The 21802-nt window shown below is 42.5% G+C and overlaps 1 protein-coding gene across 2 annotated transcripts in view; it reads right to left on the bottom strand.

Moving 5' to 3' along the window:
• Window positions 1-2225: 2225 nt before the first annotated feature.
• Window positions 2226-21802, bottom strand: part of LOC139365053 (acid-sensing (proton-gated) ion channel 2) — a 503859-nt gene continuing 484282 nt past the window's right edge. For both annotated transcript variants that reach the window (XM_071102405.1, XM_071102404.1), the window contains exons 4-10: window positions 20732-20882; window positions 19467-19523; window positions 8518-8671; window positions 7787-7878; window positions 6802-6881; window positions 5801-5869; window positions 2226-5109 (exon numbers count right to left, since the gene is read on the bottom strand). In XM_071102405.1, the coding sequence (XP_070958506.1) occupies window positions 5008-5109; window positions 5801-5869; window positions 6802-6881; window positions 7787-7878; window positions 8518-8671; window positions 19467-19523; window positions 20732-20882 (705 nt within the window). In that variant the 3' untranslated portion in view covers window positions 2226-5007. The remainder of the gene's footprint in view (window positions 5110-5800; window positions 5870-6801; window positions 6882-7786; window positions 7879-8517; window positions 8672-19466; window positions 19524-20731; window positions 20883-21802) is intronic.

Genomic DNA, 21802 nt, shown 5'->3' with positions numbered 1-21802 from the left:
GGATGAATTGGAATGCCGACTGCGAGCCAGGCCTAATCATCCAACATCAGTGCACAACCTCACTAATGCTCGTGGCTGAATGTAAGCAAGAACCTGCAGCAATGTTCCAACGTCTAGTGGAAAGCCTTCCCAGAAGAGTGGAGGCTGTTATAGCAGCAAAAGGGGGACCAACTCCATATTAATGCCCATGATTTTGGAATGAGATGTTCGACAAGCATGTGCCCACATACTTTTGGTCATGTAGTGTATTTGAAAACCCTAATATGGTGGTGTATCTCAGGTTCATTACTTCTCACTCTGGCAGTTTGTGGACTGACAGGCACAACACAAAAAAATTGAAATGTTGAAATATTCCTCCTGCCTATTTTTATTTAGCAAACTATGATAACTGCATGGCCTGACCTGTACTAGTGGCTTTGTTCAGCTTGACTTTTCTTTTTCTCCCCATGTCTTTCTATCTTAAACCCCATATCCAACATAAGGTGAGTGGGGAACATGCACATATCTCCCTCCTCTGTAACTCCCCAGCCCCCTGCCTCCTGCTTCTCGGCTGACTGATGGTATCTCTATCCATGTGGAAATGAATTAACTCTGTGCAGAGCTTGAATAGATCATCAAAAGGGGACTATCGCGCTCTGTGAAAATAATAATAAATCAATAATAAATCATGTGACATCATTTTGAGTGCGGACCCATCACACCTTCTGTTTGTCAGAGCCTGAATAGAGCCTGAATAGATGTGTTGCATGTGATAGATTCAACAATTTTTTTCATATGCTGCTTGCAAAATATTGCTGTTCAACATTACCAACAGATGATTTAAAATAAATGTATATGCAACAAAAGAAATATCAAGCACCATGGTAAACAAAAAATGATAACAGCAGTCTCATGATCTAAGCCCTAATTAAGTCTTTCATGATGATCTAGAATTGCTGCCTCACACTATGCATTCACTTTGTACAAATCTATAGGCCTCTGTGTCAAGGTTTCTAAGCAGTGGCAAATTGCCTCTACATTTCCACCCTGCCTTGCATGAAAACAGTCTCCACCGAAGGACCTCCGGCAATGTCTGTCTAAAGCCGAAAAGATGCCCAGTGAACTCCGGATGAACCCAGGCCTGTCTCTGTCTCTGAGAGGACACTGCAGCTTAGACACTGGCTCACGTGTTCATACTGTACCTCCTGGGCAAAAATGGTTGTCATATTGTTTCATCACAAAGTCATGAACACACACAGGTTCTCTCTGTTTAACCCTGGTTTGAACAAAACATCCACAAAACGGTTTCAAAATGTATAATCTATTTCCCCATTTAATCTAAATTGTATGCTCGACTGACATCTTTGCCCATGTGTGTTGGTGCATCCTCACCAAGATCTTTTGCTAACACATTTTAACACTGGCTATGCAATAACCTAAGTAAAAAAAATCTATGCAGGTAACAAAGTTCCTTAATTACACATCCATCAACCTAATCAATGTGTAAATATTCTCAGGTCACCGTCTGCTGGCAGATTGCTTTTTCTGGCAATACTCTACAAGTAAATCAAGTGCACACACAATTCACTGTATCAGCAGCATGAGCTAAATGAACTGCATAACATTTGTGTTGTGTAAGACGTTGTCATCCATAAATAATATGATTTGTAGATCCTGGGGTTGAACTCTAATATTATAAGACACTTGTATTCATGGAACAACAGGGCACCCAGAGGGAAGACACAGACACAGCTCCTGATACAGACAGAGCAAATAGCTGGCAGGAGTTCCTGGAGAGTGCTGATGCAAAATAGAACCTGACCAGCAGCACAAAATGGCTTTCAAGTGAAATATCTCCCTCAGTCTGTCTACTAGTACTGCTCTGCTTGGAGTCCTCTGGTGTCCTGACTGCTGTTATCACTGGGAGCTGAGAGGAGGACATTTCAGTGCACATTCAGTCTGTGTAGTAGAGATGTCAAAGTGAAATAGGATCTCCCCTTTACATTTCTAACACCACAACACACTGTAGGCGCTGATGCCTTTTCCCAAGCTCCCACCCCTCCCCACAAACCACAAGCACTGTATGACAGAGTATTGTGCTTGTGTTCTGCACGATGGATCCTCTTACAAAGCTATGAAGAAATGAGTGATACGTCTACACAAGAAGGCAAACACGACAGGACCCCGCAGCAAAAACCTTGTTTTTAATCGTTTCACATTAAAAACACGTACTGTACGCTGCGTCACAAAATGAAAAAGCAGTCCTGCAATAACAATAGAAACCAAAAGAGAAGAAACAACCAGTGGCATTTTCACTGAGACTCAGTATGTGTCCCATAGTAGTTCACCTCTCTCCATGGACAGATCTATACAGTAGGTGAGAAGCAGGGGAGGACTGGGACCGGAAATTGGCTTTTGCATTTGCAATATACCGGCCCATTTATTTCCTTGAGGTCCTCACACCGGTCCATATTTTTCCTCAAGGTCAAATAATGATAATTTAGCAAAATATTTTTTTCCCGTTAGACAGGCCCACTAGGCTAAAAATGAACCAGCCCATCTGGCATTTCGGGCAAATGCCAGATGGCAAGTCCGCCCCTGGAGATGGCTGAGGTCACTGCTAAAGGAGACATGATAAGCCATACATGAGAGATTAGATTACACACAGCAGGTCAACAACAGACAGGAAATCATAGTTCACAAAGCACTTGGAGTTCATTCCCACCTGTACTGTACATTATAACGATGACATAGTAGAAGTTTTGTCACATACACCGGATAGATGCAGTCAAATGTGTTGTTTTACAGGGTCAGCCATAGTAGTACGGCGCCCCTGGAGCTAATTACGTTTAGCTGCCTGACTCAAGGGCACATCGGCAGATTCTTCACCTTGTCGGCTTGGGTATTCAAACCAGCGACCTTTCGGTTAATGGCCCAACACGCTAACTGCTAGGCTACCTGCCGCCTGTCTGGCTAATTGATATGCTACTCTGGATGGATGTACTCGTCATATCATAGTGATGCAATATGGCCCTTTTTAGTGTGATGGCACTAGATGGGAGGGGTGTTAACGAAACAAACCAAATCCTTTTTGAGTTGGACTCAGACCAGTCAGCGTTTCATGTCAGGGCTTTGGATAGTCCTTTGTCACTTTTTTTGAGAACAGAAAAACACCTCCTGTGGTTTTCACACCACCCATGGTTTGGTGAGTTTGATTTTAATTGGTTATTAAATGTGTTTGGTTGGGGCTATCGTCTATTAAAAAAATATTGGGCTTAAAATCACCTCCAATTTGAAAATTGTCTTTCAGTCAGAGATGGACAATAGTCCCGGCAAACTCTGCAGGCTACCGTTTCTGCAAACGACAGGCTTTACATGTTGGGCTTGATTATTTGAATCCGTTGTGTTAGTATTATCCTGCTCTGTTAGCAAATTTGTATTTGCTTCAAATCAAAATGTCAACCAGTCATGAGTTGGTTCATGTAAGTCCTTCTTCAATAACATGTCCACTGTAGACAGGACAGAACACTGTCTCGTACCCGTTTTGGTTTTTTGTACTACAACACCAATATTAACACCACAATACAACACACCCTGTATCCTCAAATGAATCAGAACATCATTTCCCCTCATCTGAATCTACATCAGTGCAATTATTATCGTCCAAACATTATTTCCATTAATAGAACAGTGATTATCATGGAAATTCCATGTTCAATTCAATTCAATTTCTAGCTGGAATATCTCTATGTAAGGGCCAAGTCCATTATGTAAAATATGATGAGTTGTGAGTCCGTCAGTTCTCACCAGACAACACACCCACATCATGCAGCTGAAATGAAACTAAACCCCCTCAGCATTTTCATTTATGAGCAACATTTGTACTCTGCTTGTATTCTGCCAGGTAAACAATGTCATACTCCACCTCTCTGGTTTTGGCTCAGCCTCAGTCATCAATGAGTGCTTTTACCCCACTGAGGCACTGCCGCCAAGAGGCAAGCGTTTAATCATTTACATGAGTTTACACATAGGAATATGGCACCTGTTTAATATGTTGTTGAGAAGCAGCTCAGTACCTTGCCTTCCCTCGGGGTACTCACCTTGTGGTAAATTGATAGGAGTGGAATCAATAGAACGGATGCATTAAACAACTAAATAAATAACCAAATGCAAAACAGTCATTTTGGAATTGATTCTTTAGAATGCTCATGTTTTCCCAATATGAATGCAAATACAGTCCCAACAGCCCTTCCCGTAGATATACAACTTGCCACCTAAGAAAACAGTGCATCAACAAAATGAAACTGCCTTAGATGCATGTGTCATATGAAATATGTTATAGTGAACCATGTTCAATCTATACATTCTATTTCTATAGCTGGCCTCATCCCATAGGCCACGGAGAGAGACGGAGAGTGACAGAGAGAGAGAGAGAGAGAGAGACAGGGCAAATGTAGAGTAAAGCAACACTGCAGTCCAGCGTCAGCCAAGCAGCATCACCAAAGAGAGAAACCGTCTCCGAGAGGAAGCAGCGCATGCAACTTGGACAGTTCACAGCAACTGTTATGGTACAATGTCTGGCAGTACTGACCGATGGGTGACTAGTGAATACACATGTCTAGGACAGAGATGAGTCCCTTCCCGTTAGGTTTACAGTGCAGTTTGTCTGTCTGTGAACTGGAGAAGACCTATGAGTCAGGTAGATGAGCATGTGAGGGGGAGGGGAGGTGGCTGTCCTCCTCCAACAGTACAGTAACAGTTCCAGTAACAGAGAGCACCAGTAAGTCCAGGTGACAGCTCCTTAATCCCCATTAGTGCTGCAGTGAAAGTGTGGAGGGGAGGCCCAGTCCAGCCCAGTCTAGCCCAACCCAGCCACCCTTTCCTCTGACCAGCCACCCATCCTCCCCACCAAAGTCACTATCATTCTGTCCTGGTTGCCTGTGGAAGAGGTTTCTGCTCACTGGCTCCCCGTGTGGTGGTGGCTCACAGTGGCCTTGCCTGGTGTGTGTGTGGAGCTGGGCTGGAGACTCAGCAGGCGATCTCCTCCAGCGTGCCCAGGGTGGTCTGTAGGGGGACGCTCACCGTGTGGCTGATGGCCTCCGAGTGGTTCCCCTCCGGGTCACAGGAACTCTGAGGTAGGGTGACACACACATATGCGTGTAGTACACTTATACACATGCACACGTCTACACTGCACCCCACTGCTGGCTTGCCACTGAAGCTAAGCAGGGTTTGTCATGGATGGGAGACCAGATGCTGCTGGAAGTGGTGTTGGAGGGCCAATAGGAGGAACTCTTTCCTCTGGCCTGAAAAAAGATCCCAAATGTCCCAGGGCAGTGATTGGGGACATTACCCTGTGCAGAGTGCCATCTTTAAGATGCAATGTTAAAAGGGTGTCCTGACTCTCTGTGGTCACTAACAATCTTATGGCACTTATCGTAAGAGTAGCGGTGTTAACCCTGGTGTCCTGGCTACATACCCAAACTTGCCCTCATGGACACCTAATCATCCAATTGGCTGATCCATCCTCTCCCCCTTAACTATTCCCCAGGTCGTTGCTGTATGTGAGAATGTGTTCTCATTCAACTTACCTGGTTAATTACAATAACAAATACACTGAGTGACATTTTGACACGATTCAGTTGGAGAGATCTCATCTCCTTTCTTGTCAATAACTGAGAATTACATTGGAATAGCTGTCTGGCACAGAATAACATAAATCATATTGAGGTTTGGCTGGATGCTAAAACTATACAATATAAAACATTTTCCAAACAGTGTGACAGTCCAGTTTGTCATCTGATTGACCTCATGACCTTACCACGTCCTCTCCGTGGCTCTCCTCCTCGTCGTCTCGGCTCAGTAGGTCCAGCAACTTGTCCTTCACCATCTGACAACATATCAACACACATCATCAGGGTCATCAGGACATATACAGTATCACAAAATGATTCATGAAGTGTGCTTTTTACATGCTGTGGTAACTTATGACCAATTTAGTTGAAGGTGAATTTGAACTGTTATAATTGGCACCATAAATAATACAGCAGGTGTGGACTTTACCATGAAATGCTTGCTTACGAGCTCTTCCCAACGATGCAGAGTTAAAAAATAATAATAAAAAGAAAACTAGTAATATAAGAGGAATAAAATACACAAGAATGGAGCTATGTACATGGAGTATCAGAACAGGATCACTGTGCAGGGGTACCAGGTATTTGAGGTAGATATACATGAAGGCATGGTAAAGTGACTAGGCATCAGCATCTGTAATAATATCTTGACTCAAGGCCAAACATCACCGTGGCTGTTATTTTCGTGGCGGTCTTTTAAACCACAGCCAGAGCAGCAGCACTCTCTGTCTGCGACAAAACACCCCGCACAGGCTCCCCATTAAAACATGAGAAAGGTTTGACTTTCATGTGTATTTCTAAAGCCCAGAGGGCACAGAATGACTGGTTTGTCCTTGGCAGAGCTCCAAGCAGACCAAAGCAGTAGGAGAGAGAGACCAACGGCTGAGCTGACTTAATGAAAAGACTGATCACGCACCTCAATCACTCAGCCCAGACAGATATATGGCAAGGCTCTTTCGTCTCAACAATTGAAATGTGAATGTGAATATGTGTGTGTGTGATTGGCCTTGAGTCTGTGGAGAAATGTGTGTGTAACCTATTAGACGGGTGTCTCTGATATGAATTGTTATTAATTTTTTTGTTCTTATTTCTTCCGCCAAACATAACTGTCTGTGAGAGTGTTTGATAATGTGTTTGTGAGAATGTGTGTCTTTGGAAGTTTCTACATGGTGTGTGTTCTATGTCTGACCTCATAGGCGTAGTCAAATAGCTCCAGGATGGTAAGAATACTGGCCCCGATGAACAGACCCATCTGACCACCTATATCACCTGGAAGATCAACAATACACAGTTAGAGAGAGAAGAGAGAGAGCGTGCGCGCGCGCGAGAGAGATCTAGCAAGCACTGGAAACCCAAGAGCTGAACCCTGAAAATAATCTTCTATGCCAGCTATTGAAAACACTAAACAACTCTGATTTCCCTGTGTGATTGGATAATAATCACATTGTTACAGAAATGAAAACCTCCTATTTGACAAATTGGGAAAATGAAACAAAAATACTGAATAAACTAAATTGCTATTTGGCCCTCAAAACAGAATACAAAAATGCAGAATATCTCTACTCTGTCAGAGATACAAAACAGAGACAGATCCTGACCAAATACAGACCCAGGGAACACCAGCTGGCTATAGAAAAAGGGAGACACAAAAAGACATGGCTACCCAAAGAAGAGCGTCTATGTGGTCACTGCATTACAGGGGAGGTAGAGACAGAGACGCACTTTTTCCTGAGAAATACTCCTTTTACTAATCTTTTTCAAGAAATTATCTCAATCAATTCCCAACTTCTGTGCATTTACTAATGACATTATTCTGGGGGAGGGAGAAACCGCAAATATTACTGACAGATACAGTATGTTTATGACTGCCATAGCCTGACTTCCCATAACCCTGAACCCTGAAGTATTTACATTGAATATAACTGACAGTAATATATACACTATATAGTAATATATAGTGTATAACCATCAGACATGTTCTTTATTTATTAGCCATTCTTTCTTTTTCTTTTTATAATCTTGTTTTTTATTTAATTAAATGTATTTTAATTTGAATTTTAGAGAGAAAGAGAGAGAGAGAGAGAGAGAGAGAGGAGATGGAGAGCGACAGCGAGAGCGCGCGCGCGAGAGAGGGGAAGAAGATAGGTAGATAGTAGCTAGAGAGTTGACTATACCCAGTAAGCCTGCCACTTCGTAGGCTTTCTTCTGCTCAATGGTCTCATAGTTCAAGGCCTCAAAGAACACATCCAGGACTAGGATGTTATCCCTGAAAGAGAGACATCGATAAGATCAGATAACACTTCAATCGTGTTAAAGAGAAGACAACACATTTATCTTGATATTGTCATCCTATTTAACTATCAATCAATGAACTGGTAAGTCATCAGTCATTGTTCAGGTCATCAGTCTAAACACATCTGTTTTTTAAATTGTATTATTTGAACATTTTATTTACCATCAGTCTTTTCAAAGTGTGTTAATCTTTCTGTCAATGGGGAAATAGACATACAGGGCATACTATACCTGCTATAGCAATAGTTTTATTATCAATTGCCATAAGTTAGGGTACTTATTCTTCCACACTTACCACATGTCCCATACAATGTCATTAGTAGAGTAGCATCTCAACTGATGACTGCATCCACTAGAGAATGCCTATTGTTATTATCATCAAAATCCCATTATATGATAACATGACAGATCTCTTCAATAGCAGGCTTCCAGTTCTCTTTCCCATGAGTCTGAGCGTCAAAGACATCTCAGTGTAACATCTTCACTTTCCACCCACACCCTCCTTACTATGACTACATATAATATATGTGATACTGTAGGCTGATGTATATGACATTTTTCCTTCTAATGCATTCATCTGTTCCTCTGGAGCCTCCTATAGGCAGGTACTTACGTGATGTATTTCTCAGAGCGGTTGAACTTCTTTTCCAAGTAGCGTGCTGAGGTCTTACTGGGGATCTTGACCATGGACAGCTCCTTGTTGTAGCGTGTCATGTTGCATGGTGTCCTACAGATGCAGTTGCTACTCTCCAGCATTGACAACTTGGCTACAGTAGAGAAGACAGGGAGACATGAAGGAGAGGATGAATGGATGGATGGAAGAGGGGTAATGGGTGAGGATGGGGAGAGGGAGGAGAGGGAGAGTTGACCTTCGTTTGAGGGCAACTGAGGGTACACACACAAACACACACCCATCTCAACAGCATTCCCTACTGTATATACTTCAGAATGGCCATACGTCTTGATGCACTTAGCAGAAATGTCAGAGTCTAACAGTATGCATGGGACAGTGTACTAAAGACATAATGATGGGAGAAAATAAATGTTGATCCTTCTGCCTCCAGGATGATCTATTTGTACATACTGAAGGGTGGTTAGTGTAATTGCTACTGATATTTTTTTTATGGGGTAGATTTAATATTGCCGATAGATTGTAGCTTCCATCAATATAATTGTATTTATCATTTCCAATCCCCCATATATATATTTTTGTAAATGTGTACAGTACCAGTCAAAAGTTTGGACACACCTACTCATTCAAGGGTTTTTCTTTATTTTTTACATTGTAGAATAATAGTGAAGAGAGGCAAAACAATGAAATAACACATATGGAATCATGTATAAACCAAAAAAGTGTTAAACAAATGAAAATATTATTTTATATATTAGATTATTCAATGATGCCTTGATGACAGCTTTGAACACTCTTGGCATTCTCTCAACCACCTTCACCTGGAATGCTTTTCCATTTGCGCTTAGTGGGACTATCATTTGTTTTCAACAGGACAATGACTCCAAATACACCTCCAGGCTGTGTAAGGGCAATGTGACACTTATGGTGTGTTTGGGGTCACTGTCCTGTTGAAAACAAATGATAGTGCTACATCAGATGACTTGGCCTCCACAATCACCCGACCTCAACCCAATTGAGATGGTTTGGGATGAGTTGGACCGCAGGGTGAAGGAAAAACTTCCAACAAGTGCTCAGCATATGTGGGAACTCCTTCAAGACTGTTGGAAAAGCATTCCTCATGAAGCTGGTTGAGAGAATGCCAAGAGTGTGCAAAGCTGTCATCAAGGCAAAGGGTGGCTACTTTGAAGAATCTCAAATATAAAATATATTTTGATTTGTTTTTTGTTTTTTGGTTACTACATGATTCCATATGTGTTATTTCATAGTTTGATGTCTTCACTATTATTCTAGAATGTAGAAAATATTAACAATAAAGAAAAACACTTGATTGAGTAGGTGTGACCAAACTTTTAACTGGTACTGTACATACACAAACACACATAAATACATACATATACCTTTAAAAATATATTTATTTTATTATTTTCCGCTAACCCCACCACCCCTCCCCTAATTGGAGTAAACTAATGAACAACAACACTTAGGCTTTTACTTCCGGCTTATACACACTATAGACCTTTTATGGACACAATCTATTTTACAATAGTTATATTAGGTTTGTTTTTAGTCCTGTCCTTCTTCTACCCTCACTCTCTCCAAGGGAAGCACAGCCGAGAGCTGCCCAGTGACACGAGCCTACCAGACGAGCTAAACTACTTCTATGCTTGCTTCGAGGCAAATGACACTGAAACATGCATGAGAGCACCAGCTGTTCTGGAAGACTGTGTGATCACGTTCTTCGCAGCCAATGTGAGTAAGACCTTTAAAAAAGTCAACATTCACAAGGCTGCAGGGCCAGACGGATTACCAGGGCATGTATTGCAAGCATGCGCTGACCAACTGGCAAGAGTCTTCACTGACATTTTCAACCTCTCCCTGACCGAGTCTGTAATACCAACATGCTTCAAGCAGACCACCATAGTCCCTGTGCCCAAGAACACTAAGGTAACCTGCTTCAATGACTACCAACCCGTAGCACTCACGTCTGTAGCCATGAAGTGCTTTGAAAGGCTGTCATGGCTTACATCAACACCATTATCCCAGAAACCCTAGACCCACTCCAATTTGCATACCGCCCTAACAGATCCACAGATGAAGCAATCTCTATTGCACTCCAAACTGCCCGTTCCCACCTGGACAAAAGGAACACCTATGTGAGAATGCTATTCATTGACTACAGCTCAGGGTTCAACACCATAGTGCCCTCAAAGATCATCACTAAGCTAAGGACCCTGGGACTACCTCCCTCAGGAACTGGATCCTAGACTTCCGACGGGCCACCCCCAGGTGGTAAGGGTAGGTAACAACACATCCGCTACGCTGATCCTCAACACAGGGGCCACTCAGGGTTGTGTGCTCAGCCCCCTCCTGTACACCCTGTTCACTCATGACTGCACGGTGAGGCACGACTCCAAAACCATCATTAAGTTTGCAGATGACACAACAGTTGTAGGCCTGATCACCGACAACGATGAGACAGCTTATAGGGAGGAGGTCAGAGACCTGGCCGTGTGGGGCCAGGACAACAACATCTCCCTCAACGTGATCAAGACAAAGGAGTTAATTGTGGACAACAGGAAAAAGAGGACCGAGCACGCCCCCATTCTCATTGACGGGGCTGTAGTGGAGCAGGTTGAGAGCTTCAAGTTCCTTGGTGTCCACATCACCAACAAACTAACATGGTCCAAGCACACCAAGACAACCTCTGGAGATTGAAAAGATTTGGCATGGGTCCTCAGATCCTTAAAAGGTTCTACAGCTGCACCATCGAGAGAATCTTGACTGGTTGCATCACTGCCTGGTATGGCAACTGCCCGGCCTCCGACTGCAAGGCTCTACAGCGGGTAGTGCGTAGGGTCCAGCCATCCAGGACCTCTATGCCAGGCGGTGTCAGAAGAAGACTCCAGCCACCCTTGTCATAGACTGTTCTCTCTGCTCCCGCAAGCGGTACAGGAGCACCAAGTCTAGGTCCAAGAGGCTTCTAAACAGCTTCTACCCACAAGCCATAAGACTCCTGAACATCTAATCAAATGGCTACCCAGACTATTTACACCGTTGCTACTCTCTGTTGTTATCATCTATGCAAAGTCACTTTAATAACTCTACCTACATGTACATATGACCTCGACTAAGTGGTGCCTCCGCACATTGACTCTGTACCAGTACCCCTCTGTATATATTCTCACTATTGTTATTTTACTGCTGCTCTTTAATTACTTGTTACTTTTATTTCTTACTCTTATTCGTATTTTTTTACTTAAAAACATACATTTTTAATAGTTTTTATATATCTAAAAAAATTTAACTAATTAACTGCATTGTTAGTTGTGGATCGTAAGTAAGCATTTCACTGTTGTATTCAGCGCAAGTGACTAATACAAATTTGATTTGATCTATTTCTAATGTTCATCCAGTTTGATTTCTATTTGCCATATATTTTTAACTGTGCTGTTTCACAAAAGTTCTGAACCTATATACATTTTACAGACACAGCATATTTTACGTTTGTTATCTTGTTGTTATTAGTCCCACCCTTCCATTAAATCCCTCCCATCTATCTCTTCACACCATCTATATTGGATTTCCATTTGTCATATATTTTTTCAACGGTGCTGTGATGCTTCACAAAAGCTCTGAACCTTTCTATTCTCATAGTTTCTACCGATTGTAAACTAACTCCTACACTCAACAACTGTGGACACTGTAAATGCCCTCATGAAATACACAGGAATGTTTTATGAATTTTCCAGACATTTCTATCCATTCCTGGAAGTATAAAAATACTGGTCTAATCTGTCTGGTCCTATCAATTTCCTCTGACAATAACCAGTGTCACTCACATTCTCAACACATTCTAGGCTGCTGCTAGGTTCCCTTAATGCATAAAAATATCAAATCTGATCTCCCAACCCTAATCTCTCACTGTGACAATAGTATGGCAGTCTCCCCAGCTCGCCCTAGGCAGGGCGGAGTCTCCCTTGGATTACTAATAGCCTTCAGGGCCAAGTGGTCACGTAATTGCAACAGGAAATTCAATATGGCACCTCAGTCGCTTTTCATTCTCATTCAAATAAGGGGTTATTGGATCCGGGTAGCAGTGTGCATTCATAACCCTGATTTATACACTCCCTCCCTCTTTCTATTTCTCTCTCTCCCCACATCACAATCTTACTCTCTTTCCTCTTCTTCCCTCTCTCTCTCCATTTCCTTCGCTCTCTATTCCTTCGCTCTCTCTCCCTCTATCGTTCTGTCTTTCTCTCACTATTTCTCTCTCTCTATCCACCGTCTCATCTCTGTCAAAAACAATTATTCTAACCAAATCATCTGCTTTATTTCATATTTCCAATCTTATTAAGAAACAGTGTTTTTAATGACTTAACACTCTCCATTAAGCTGTCTTTGGCTGTGAACAGAATGTTATATTTAAACTAGCAGTTGTTCAACCCGGAGACGAGCTAATCCTTTTTATTGTATGTTTGGTTTAAAACCGTTATGTGAGATGAGAGGATCTTCTGTCATTCATCCTGCAATGAGACCACATTTCTAAAGCGATTACGCTAGTAATGTGATTGTATGATCACGTTACTGTGGGCAATGCTATCCAAGTCGACATTTCACAGGACAACACATGTCTGTGCTTTCCTCTGTGTGTATAATTAGGCACAGAGAAGATTTCTGTGTTCCTCTGTAATCTAGTCACAGGACCCTCCAGTGAGAACAGATGCAGCTGTCTTCCATTAAAACAGCAGCCACACTGTTTCTGTCTCCCAAACTTCCTGACTGACACATTGGTTTAAAAAAAGAACAACTTCAAACTTTACTAAGTGAAAACGGTGCGGTGGGTATATCAAATTGGTTCACAGTCTAACTAGGAACTGATTTGCATAGAATTATTGGGTCTGTGTGTTTGGATGGAATAAGCACAGGCATTTCAAATAAAACCAATTCAGGAGGAGCGAGAGGGAGGGAGCGAGAGGGAGCTGGCCAGGCTGGACCAAGCACAAGAGGGTACTCTAGCTCTAACTCTCCACGGTCCCAGTATAGCATACCTTGGCTTCATTTCCTCTTTATTTGAGACACATTGCCTAATTACAATGGACGAGCCAGGGCCAAAGCGTAATAGTTGCCAGTGTTTGTGTGTGTTTGTTGCCCGGTAGGTAACAGAATGAGAGAACGCCTCCCCTTAATGATATCAGCAGGGGAATTAGACACCCCTACTACACAAAACACAAACACTTTTCATTTAGAGGAATAAACAAGGTCATGTCTCATCTGATTTTCATTTATCCCTTCAGTAAAGTATGAGTCTGTGGTAAAAGTAAAGGTATAAATTAATATATAAAAACAGCCTAATAAAAAATGAGACGAAGGAGAAAGTGAGAATAAAAAGTCAATATCCCAGTTTTGCAGAAAATAACAGTTCAATATAGATGGGCGTAGGCACAAAATGAGATCCTACTGTATGTGAATTATCCTACTGTATATGAGTGATCCTACTGTATTTGAATTATCCTACTGTATATGAGTGATCCTACTGTATGTGAATGATCCTACTGTATGTGAATGATTATTCTGTATGTGAATGCATACAGCTCCCCCTCCTCTCAACACACACAGATAAACACAGATTCCTTATTTGTAATATATACAGTACAGTATGAAAGTAAAATGAACCGAGGGAGGCTATTAGACCTGGCTTTTCTAGAGGGGAAAAAAACAGCTGAGTAAATACTAATCCTAAATACCAGGGTCAACCAGCAAAACGAGAGAACCTCTGTATTCTCTCTGAATGATCAATAATACATGTGTAGCTAACTAATACAAAATGTGTCAAATATTTTGGGAATTGATAAGACACTTGTGTTGACACAATGTGCCTATGGCTTTCCTTCATGCTATCTTTATGTCCCCTAGCCCATGGAGAAACAGGAATGCTATGATGTCAAATCATTTCTGCCGAATCAAACCAAACAACAACAGCAAGAGGATGAGTGAGAGAGAGGAGGAGGGAGGTGTTGCACTCCCAGTAAGTATTCTATTAATACGAAGCACTGCAGCAACACATAATATTTTACCACGAACACTACTCTTTAGTCCACTTGAGACTACGAGTTTCCTGGGGAAGCTGTGAAGCACCGGGGAAGCTGTGAAGTGTGCTGTACAGCCTGCACTCTAGCCTGTTGTGTGATTGTGTTTATGAGTCTGTTATTAAAGAATGTGAAGCAAAGTTGTATATGTTAACTATTGTCTGATTCTGTTCATGAGTCTGTTATTAAATATGTATGTTTACTGCTTTTCATTAAATCATGTATGGCTATTGTATTTGTTCCTATGGGCAGAATATTGTATAGCAGGTTTCCCCAACTGGCGGCCCATGGGCCAAATTTGGCCCCTCAATTTTTTTAATGCATTTTCATTGTTGACATCAAAGACTAAAAACACCAGGAAATCAGCTCCAAGAGATTTTAATTTAAGAAATATTTTCCAAAGTATTCCCATGCGTAATAGAGAGACACATCGTATTCAAATGTAAGCAAGGTTTGAAATGTTTTTGTCAAACATATTTGTTTGGGCTTCTTGTGGTCAATTTGCAATCTACAAATGATTTGTAATTATGTTCCGGCCCCCAAACCATCCGCTCAAGAAAAAAAATCAGCCTGCAGCTGAATCTAGTTGATCCCTGTTGTATTGTCACGCCCTGACCTTAGATATCTCTGTTTTCTTTATATTTTGTTTAGGTCAGGGCGTGTCTAGGGTGGGTACGCTACTTTTTGTATTGTCTAGGGTTTTTTATATGTCTAGCGTTTTTGTAGGTCTAGGTGTTTTGTATGTCTAGGGTTTTGGTAGGTCTAGGTGATTTGTATGTCTATGGTGGCCTGATATGGTTCCCAAATCAGAGGCAGCTGTTTATCGTTGTCTCTGATTGGGGATCATATTTAGGTAGCCATTTCCCTTTGGTGTTTGTGGGATCTTGTCTATGTTTAGTTGCCTGTCAGCACTAGTTTGTATAGTGTCATGTTTCGTTTGTTGTTCATTCATTAAAAAGAGAATGTACGGATACCACGCTGCGTCTTGGTCCAATCCTTATGACGAACGTGACATGTATAGGCAATATTGCCTACAGAAATTGGTTCAGTTATAGCCTAAAATAAATGTGTTCATATGGGTAGAATATTGTTTGTTCGGTACACCATCCTACAGACAGTGAGTCACGTGGTGTCAAGGGTACTGGCTGGTGGCGTTGGTGTAAAGTTATGGGGAATGTTTTCCCGGCACACGTTAAGTCCCTTGATACCAATTGAGCAATGGTTCAATTCCCCGAAGAATTCAGGCTGTTCTGGAGGCAAATGTGGGTCCGACCCGGTACTAGATGGATGTACCTAATAAACTGACCACTGAGTGGATATCAATTAATTCATATGGTTATATAAAGGCTGAAGGCTAAAAACAGCCTATACTATATCTAGACCTATATCTAGTTCCTACAATCTTTTTTCATTTTAAATCATGGCTTTTTCTAGTTTTTACACCATCCACTAACACCAACTATTTACTATAAAACATTTATTTATCAAGAAAAAAGCTTAGCAAAATACAAAAAATGATGGGGCAAAAATAAGTGGGCCTAAAATATTGTTTTTATATAACCCCAAAAATACTAGAGTAGGCTACATGACAAAAACAAACAAATCATTCAAGAATGTGCTTAGTGTTGGTCTCATAAGGATTTTGGAGTCATTGAAAGGGTTGAACTTGAAGAAGTGTCCAAGTAGACTAGGTGCTCATTTCTCTGATGGATTTTGGAGTATTCACAACTGCTACTTGAAAGTGTAGGCAACGCTCTTCGGGTAAGACTCCATCAGTTGAGTCGTAGTGTTGGCTACTTCTCAACCAGCGACTTCAGATCCTTCTGTTGCTTGTGGTAGCAGGGTCTTTGCCATGGCGGTGGAATGCCAGCAAGTTGCTGCTCCCTTCTCATTTCACCTCCTTGCTGCTGTCGTTGCAATGCCTCGATGAACTTCCAAATGGTGTGGTGGGTAGCGCCAAGATTCAACCAAAAAGTTCAATGCCAGCTCTCCTCTCCATGGTTGGTCTTTGCCAAGTCTTGCAGGACAGCATCATAGCAGCACCAAAATTCAGAAAATAAATAAAATAGGTAGAAGCATATTAGCAAAAATTTTATTGGCCTTGAGCATGATGTCATCAATAGTAAGAAAAATAATAATAAAGTTTATGTTAAACAAGCCATACATATGGGAAACATTGGCTTTTTTCCAATGAGTCCGACTTTCTCCCCAACCCATGTTGCCTGAAAGTATGTCAGGGGGTCCTCCGGTTGATGTTCCGGGAGCTGAAAGAACCAGGTATCCAGACACTGTAACCTCATCATTCAGGGTTATGCGACGTCGGCATTTCAAAAGTGTGATATTCGGTGCACTTCCAAAAGGACTTATTGCCGTCTGTCGTTCCTGTCTGTAGGGGTAGCCTTCATGCAGCAGGATATTTTTTCCACGCACCCAGAGGATAAATTCGGGTTCCACTGTATCTTTCTCTGACCTCCTCTAAGAATGAGGAATGAGGAGGGTAGCGGTGCAAGATCTTTTTAAGCAGAATATTTGGATTATTATCATATGTACGACATGCAATTCGATTGCTGGACTATCGAAGCCATCCATCAACACATTTATTCAGATCCGGCAGTTCAAAGAGGATAGTTTCAAAGGTAATCAATTAGGCCTAGTTATTGTTCATTAGCAGCACACATTTGCATTCACGTGGCGTTGGTGGATGGAGGATGGAGCGAGACATGATGTCCCAGATGTGCTCAATTGGATTCAGGTCTGGGGAACGGGCGGGCCAGTCCATAGCATCAATGCCTTTCTCTTGCAGGAACTGCTGACACACTCCAGCCACATGAGGTCTAACATTGTCTTGCAATAGGATGAACCCAGGGCCAACCACACCAGCATATGGTCTCACAAGGGGTCTGAGGAGCTCATCTCGGTACCTAATGGCAGTCAGGCTACCTCTGGCGAGCACATGGAGGGCTGTGCGGCCCCCCAAAGAAATGCCACCCCACACCATGACTGACCCACCGCCAAACCGGTCATGCTGGAGGATGTTGCAGGCAGCAGAACGTTCTCAACGGCGTCTCCAGAATCTGTCACGTCTGTCACATGTGCTCAGTGTGAACCTGCTTTCATCTGTGAAGAGCACAGGGCGCCAGTGGCGAATTTGCCAATCTTGGTGTTCTCTGGCAAATGCCAAACGTCCTGCAGGGTGTTGGGCTGTAAGCACAACCCCCACCTGTGGACGTTGGGCCTTCATACCACCCTCATGGAGTCTGTTTCTGACCTTTTGAGCAGACACATGCACGTTTGTGGCCTGCTGGAGGTAATTTTGCAGGGCTCTGGCAGTGCTCCTCCTGCTCCTCCTTGCACAAAGGCGGAGGTAGCGGTCCTGCTGCTGGCTTGTTGCCCTCCTACGGCCTCCTCCACGTCTCCTGATGTACTGGCCTGTCTCCTGGTAGCGCCTCCATGCTCTGGACACTACGCTGACAGACACAGCAAACCTTCTTGCCACAGCTTGCATTGATGTGCCATCCTGGATGAGCTGCACTACCTGAGCCACTTGTGTGGGTTGTAGACTCCGTCTCATGCTACCACTAGAGTGAACGCACCGCCAGCATTCCAAAGTGACCAAAACATCAGCCAGGAAGCATAGGAACTGAGAAGTGGTCTGTAGTCACCACCTGCAGAACCACTCCTTTATTGGGGGTGTCTTGCTAATTGCCTATAATTTCCACCTGTTGTCTATTCCATTTGCACAACAGCATGTGAAATGTATTGTCAATCAGTGTTGCTTCCTAAGTGGACAGTTTGATTTCACAGAAGTGTGATTGACTTGGAGTTACATTGTGTTGTTTAAGTGTTCCCTTTATTTTTTTGAGCAGTGTATGTTTTTACTGGACTGATGGCCAGCATCTGATAGTCAGTCTGAGGGGAGGGAGGGAACAGCGGTGAGGCTGCCTCTCATTCAACTCAACAATACCGTCCCTCCGCTCTCCCTCCCTCAGCTGATGGAAAAACTCAATTCACACGGCATTATTTCTGCCTCATGCACCAACTCATGTTGTTACTCCTATGACCAGAGAAAGTGAAGTATTCCCAGATATTAAAAAAGACACAAGCTGCTAATAATAACAAGGCAAGTTTATCGGAACGCTACGCTCATCTATTGCAGATGCAGTGCTGGTTATAGCGTGAGTGGAAGTAGGGAGAATATACATTTTATGGCTCATAAAAATGTTGAACAAAGTGTTGACAGTGCTGGATAGCATCTTAAACATGTAATGTACTTACTCATAAAAACAAGCTTATAGGTGCACTTGATTTGCTCTCTGGGCCTGCTGGGTAGCTGGAGTTCTACCTTCAGAATCATGAAATGATTAAAAATGGGGACACTTTGCCTTCCCGGAGCTAGGGCTGCTGAATCAACTGCATCTACCACCAACAGCGAGAAACAAATAAAAAAATAGGAACAAAGGCTTTATTGTTGTTTTTTTTACAGAAATGTTTGGTGATCGACTAGGAATGCCTTGGAGGTCGACCAGTTGATCGCGATCAACCGGTTGGTGATCACTGCTATAGCCTAAATAAATGTATTTTAGGCCATATGAATAACAGATATGCATGATTTAATGAAAAGCAGCAAACAGACACAACGTTTTTTCACATTCTTTAATTAAAGACTCAGAAACAGAAACAGGCAATAGGCGATACAGCTGGCGTCACAGTTTTCCTGCCAAAAAGGCCTACAAAGAAACTTGACGATGTTGAATGCGCGAGGGGGTCTGTGCGCTGCGTAGTACCTTCAACAAAAAGACATGTAAACGTGTGCGTTTGTGGGCATTCATATCGTGGACTTACCAAGGGCAGGCTCTGCACAGTCTTTGTACTGTTCAGGGGTACAGAATGGAGAATCACCTAGAAGGACAGAAGGAGCACAGAAGGAAGGGGAGGAAAGTTCAGATTCAGCTTTTCTGATCAATATATTTATGAAATGTACCTCTGAATGACTTACGAGTTTGAGAAAAACAAACTGTAAACAGCTCAGATTTCTGTGGAATATGGTTACAAAGCTATCAGTGATTTACTAAAGTTACCGGAATCTTCAGTAATTTGGGGTAATTAACAGAAAATCTATGGCAATCTATCGTAACTTTGGTCATTTATACTTGAATAACATAAATCTGTGCCCATATTGTCTATGAGTTTCTAGTAGCTAGACCATATGGGTGAAGAGAAAATAAGCATTATTTTCAACTAACTCTGCAACTCTTCCAACTATTGACTTTTCTTTACTACTGCCACCAATTTGACACCAAAACATTGACAACAAATACATATTTACATAGTAAAATAAATTAAAGTGTGTAAAAAAAAATGATAAAGGGTATTATGATGAAACTCTCATTTTAAACACCAATGGTATTCCCTAAATTGATGGTTTATATTTACGATATTGTTTTACAGCTTTGTCATATTTATTTTGTTTTTGTTGATATTTTAAAATCATCTTATTTAATGATGTCATATATTCTGCATGTGACACGACCACACAGAGGGCCATAGATAACACCTGGGATAATCTGGAGTCCCCAAAAGGGACAGTAGATCATTTATGATAGATTACACAAAATCCTTGAAAGACACCAAAGACACCAAAATTCTGATAGTTTAATGGTCAACTGTGAACGTTTCCAGTAATATAACCTCCCTTTGCAACCCTACTGTGGAAGCAGTCAAGGAGACTCGCAACATGCAAAAATCTAGCACACCTAAAGAGAGTGTGAGAGAGAGAAATAGAACTTTGTGTGGTGCAAGGTGATAGACAAGCCTTGGAGCAGAAAGCTTTAATACACCAACACAAATCTTGACCTTACACCTTACAGCTCTTTGACCTTTTCAAACCCACCACAGACTTTAGATGACTTTATCAACCACAACAACTACTGTAAGTCCTTTATCAAACTTTCCTCACCTTGTCTTCAAATAGTCCTTGATGAAAAAACATGGCCCATAGCCCAAATAATTGTTTTTGTTTTGCCCATGGCCCAGACAATGCTATATTACAGACTCTATCCACATGTTTTGTTGAGTGTGAAAAGGGGAAAGAAAGTGTGTGCTCTTACCGGGCATGTGCACCATCCTGCAGTTACAGTTTTCCACGATGTAGCGTGTCTCACAGTCGATCCTGCAAGCTGTCACACTATAGACCTGGAAGAAGCCAGAGTCTAGAGCCTTGGACTCACACTCTCCCCACGGAGGAGGCAGGTAGGTCAGCTACAACACAGGAGAGACACAGTGGGGGGATTGAGCAGAGAGACAGAGAGACAGAGAGTGACAGGGAAAAACACTCAGCTGAAGTCTAAAACTCCCATAGACACATGGGAGATGTCATGGTGTTATTGTGATTTAGAGCCATCAGAGAGAGGTTCCAAAAGGCCCTCTAGAACACAGCAGGCTAGATGACAGAGGAACAAAAGGAAGGTCTGGCCAACAGACTGGGCAGAATGGGACACATTCACAGATACAGTCTCTCGCTGTGAAAACTCACAACAGGTTCCAAGAACACAAAATCTCCAAATGTTCCCCCCTCTCGCCCCCACCCCACCCCCATGGCTCTGGAGACGGGAACAGCAGAAGGAGAGAGGGACACCAGGAGGAGCTGTGTGAGCGCCCATCTGCCCTGCACGCAGGCGGCCCTCTCCAGCCGCTCCGCTACTCTCCGTTCAGCATCCATCACCCAGCGCCCCCTGCATTGTGGGAGATGCAGTTTCCTCAGCCAAATACCAGTTATTGGACCAAAATAATCCTTATCCTGCCAGGTCAGATTTGGCTGTGGAATGTCTGTTAGCACAGATAACATTGGAGAAGAATCCCTCCAATCAGAGACTGATACTGTATCCATGCATCCAGATTAGTTTGCTGTTGTTAACTCGAACACAGAATTCCCTCGATATCAGCAAGCAAGACATTGATTTTCAAATCAAGACAGGCTATATACAGTAGCGAGGCTATAAAAGTAGCAAGGCTACATACAGACACCGGGTTAGTCAGGCTGATTGAGTTAGTATGTACATGTAGATATGGTTAAAGTGACTATGCATATATGATGAACAGAGAGTAGCAGTAGCGTAAAAGAGGGGTTGGCGGGTGGTGGGTGGCGGGTGGCGGGACACAATGCAGATAGCCGGTTAGCC

This window comes from Oncorhynchus clarkii, chromosome 13 (genome assembly GCF_045791955.1).
Source record: "Oncorhynchus clarkii lewisi isolate Uvic-CL-2024 chromosome 13, UVic_Ocla_1.0, whole genome shotgun sequence".
Taxonomy (NCBI): Eukaryota; Metazoa; Chordata; class Actinopteri; order Salmoniformes; family Salmonidae; genus Oncorhynchus; species Oncorhynchus clarkii.
This window is presented reverse-complemented; position numbering and strand designations above follow the sequence as displayed.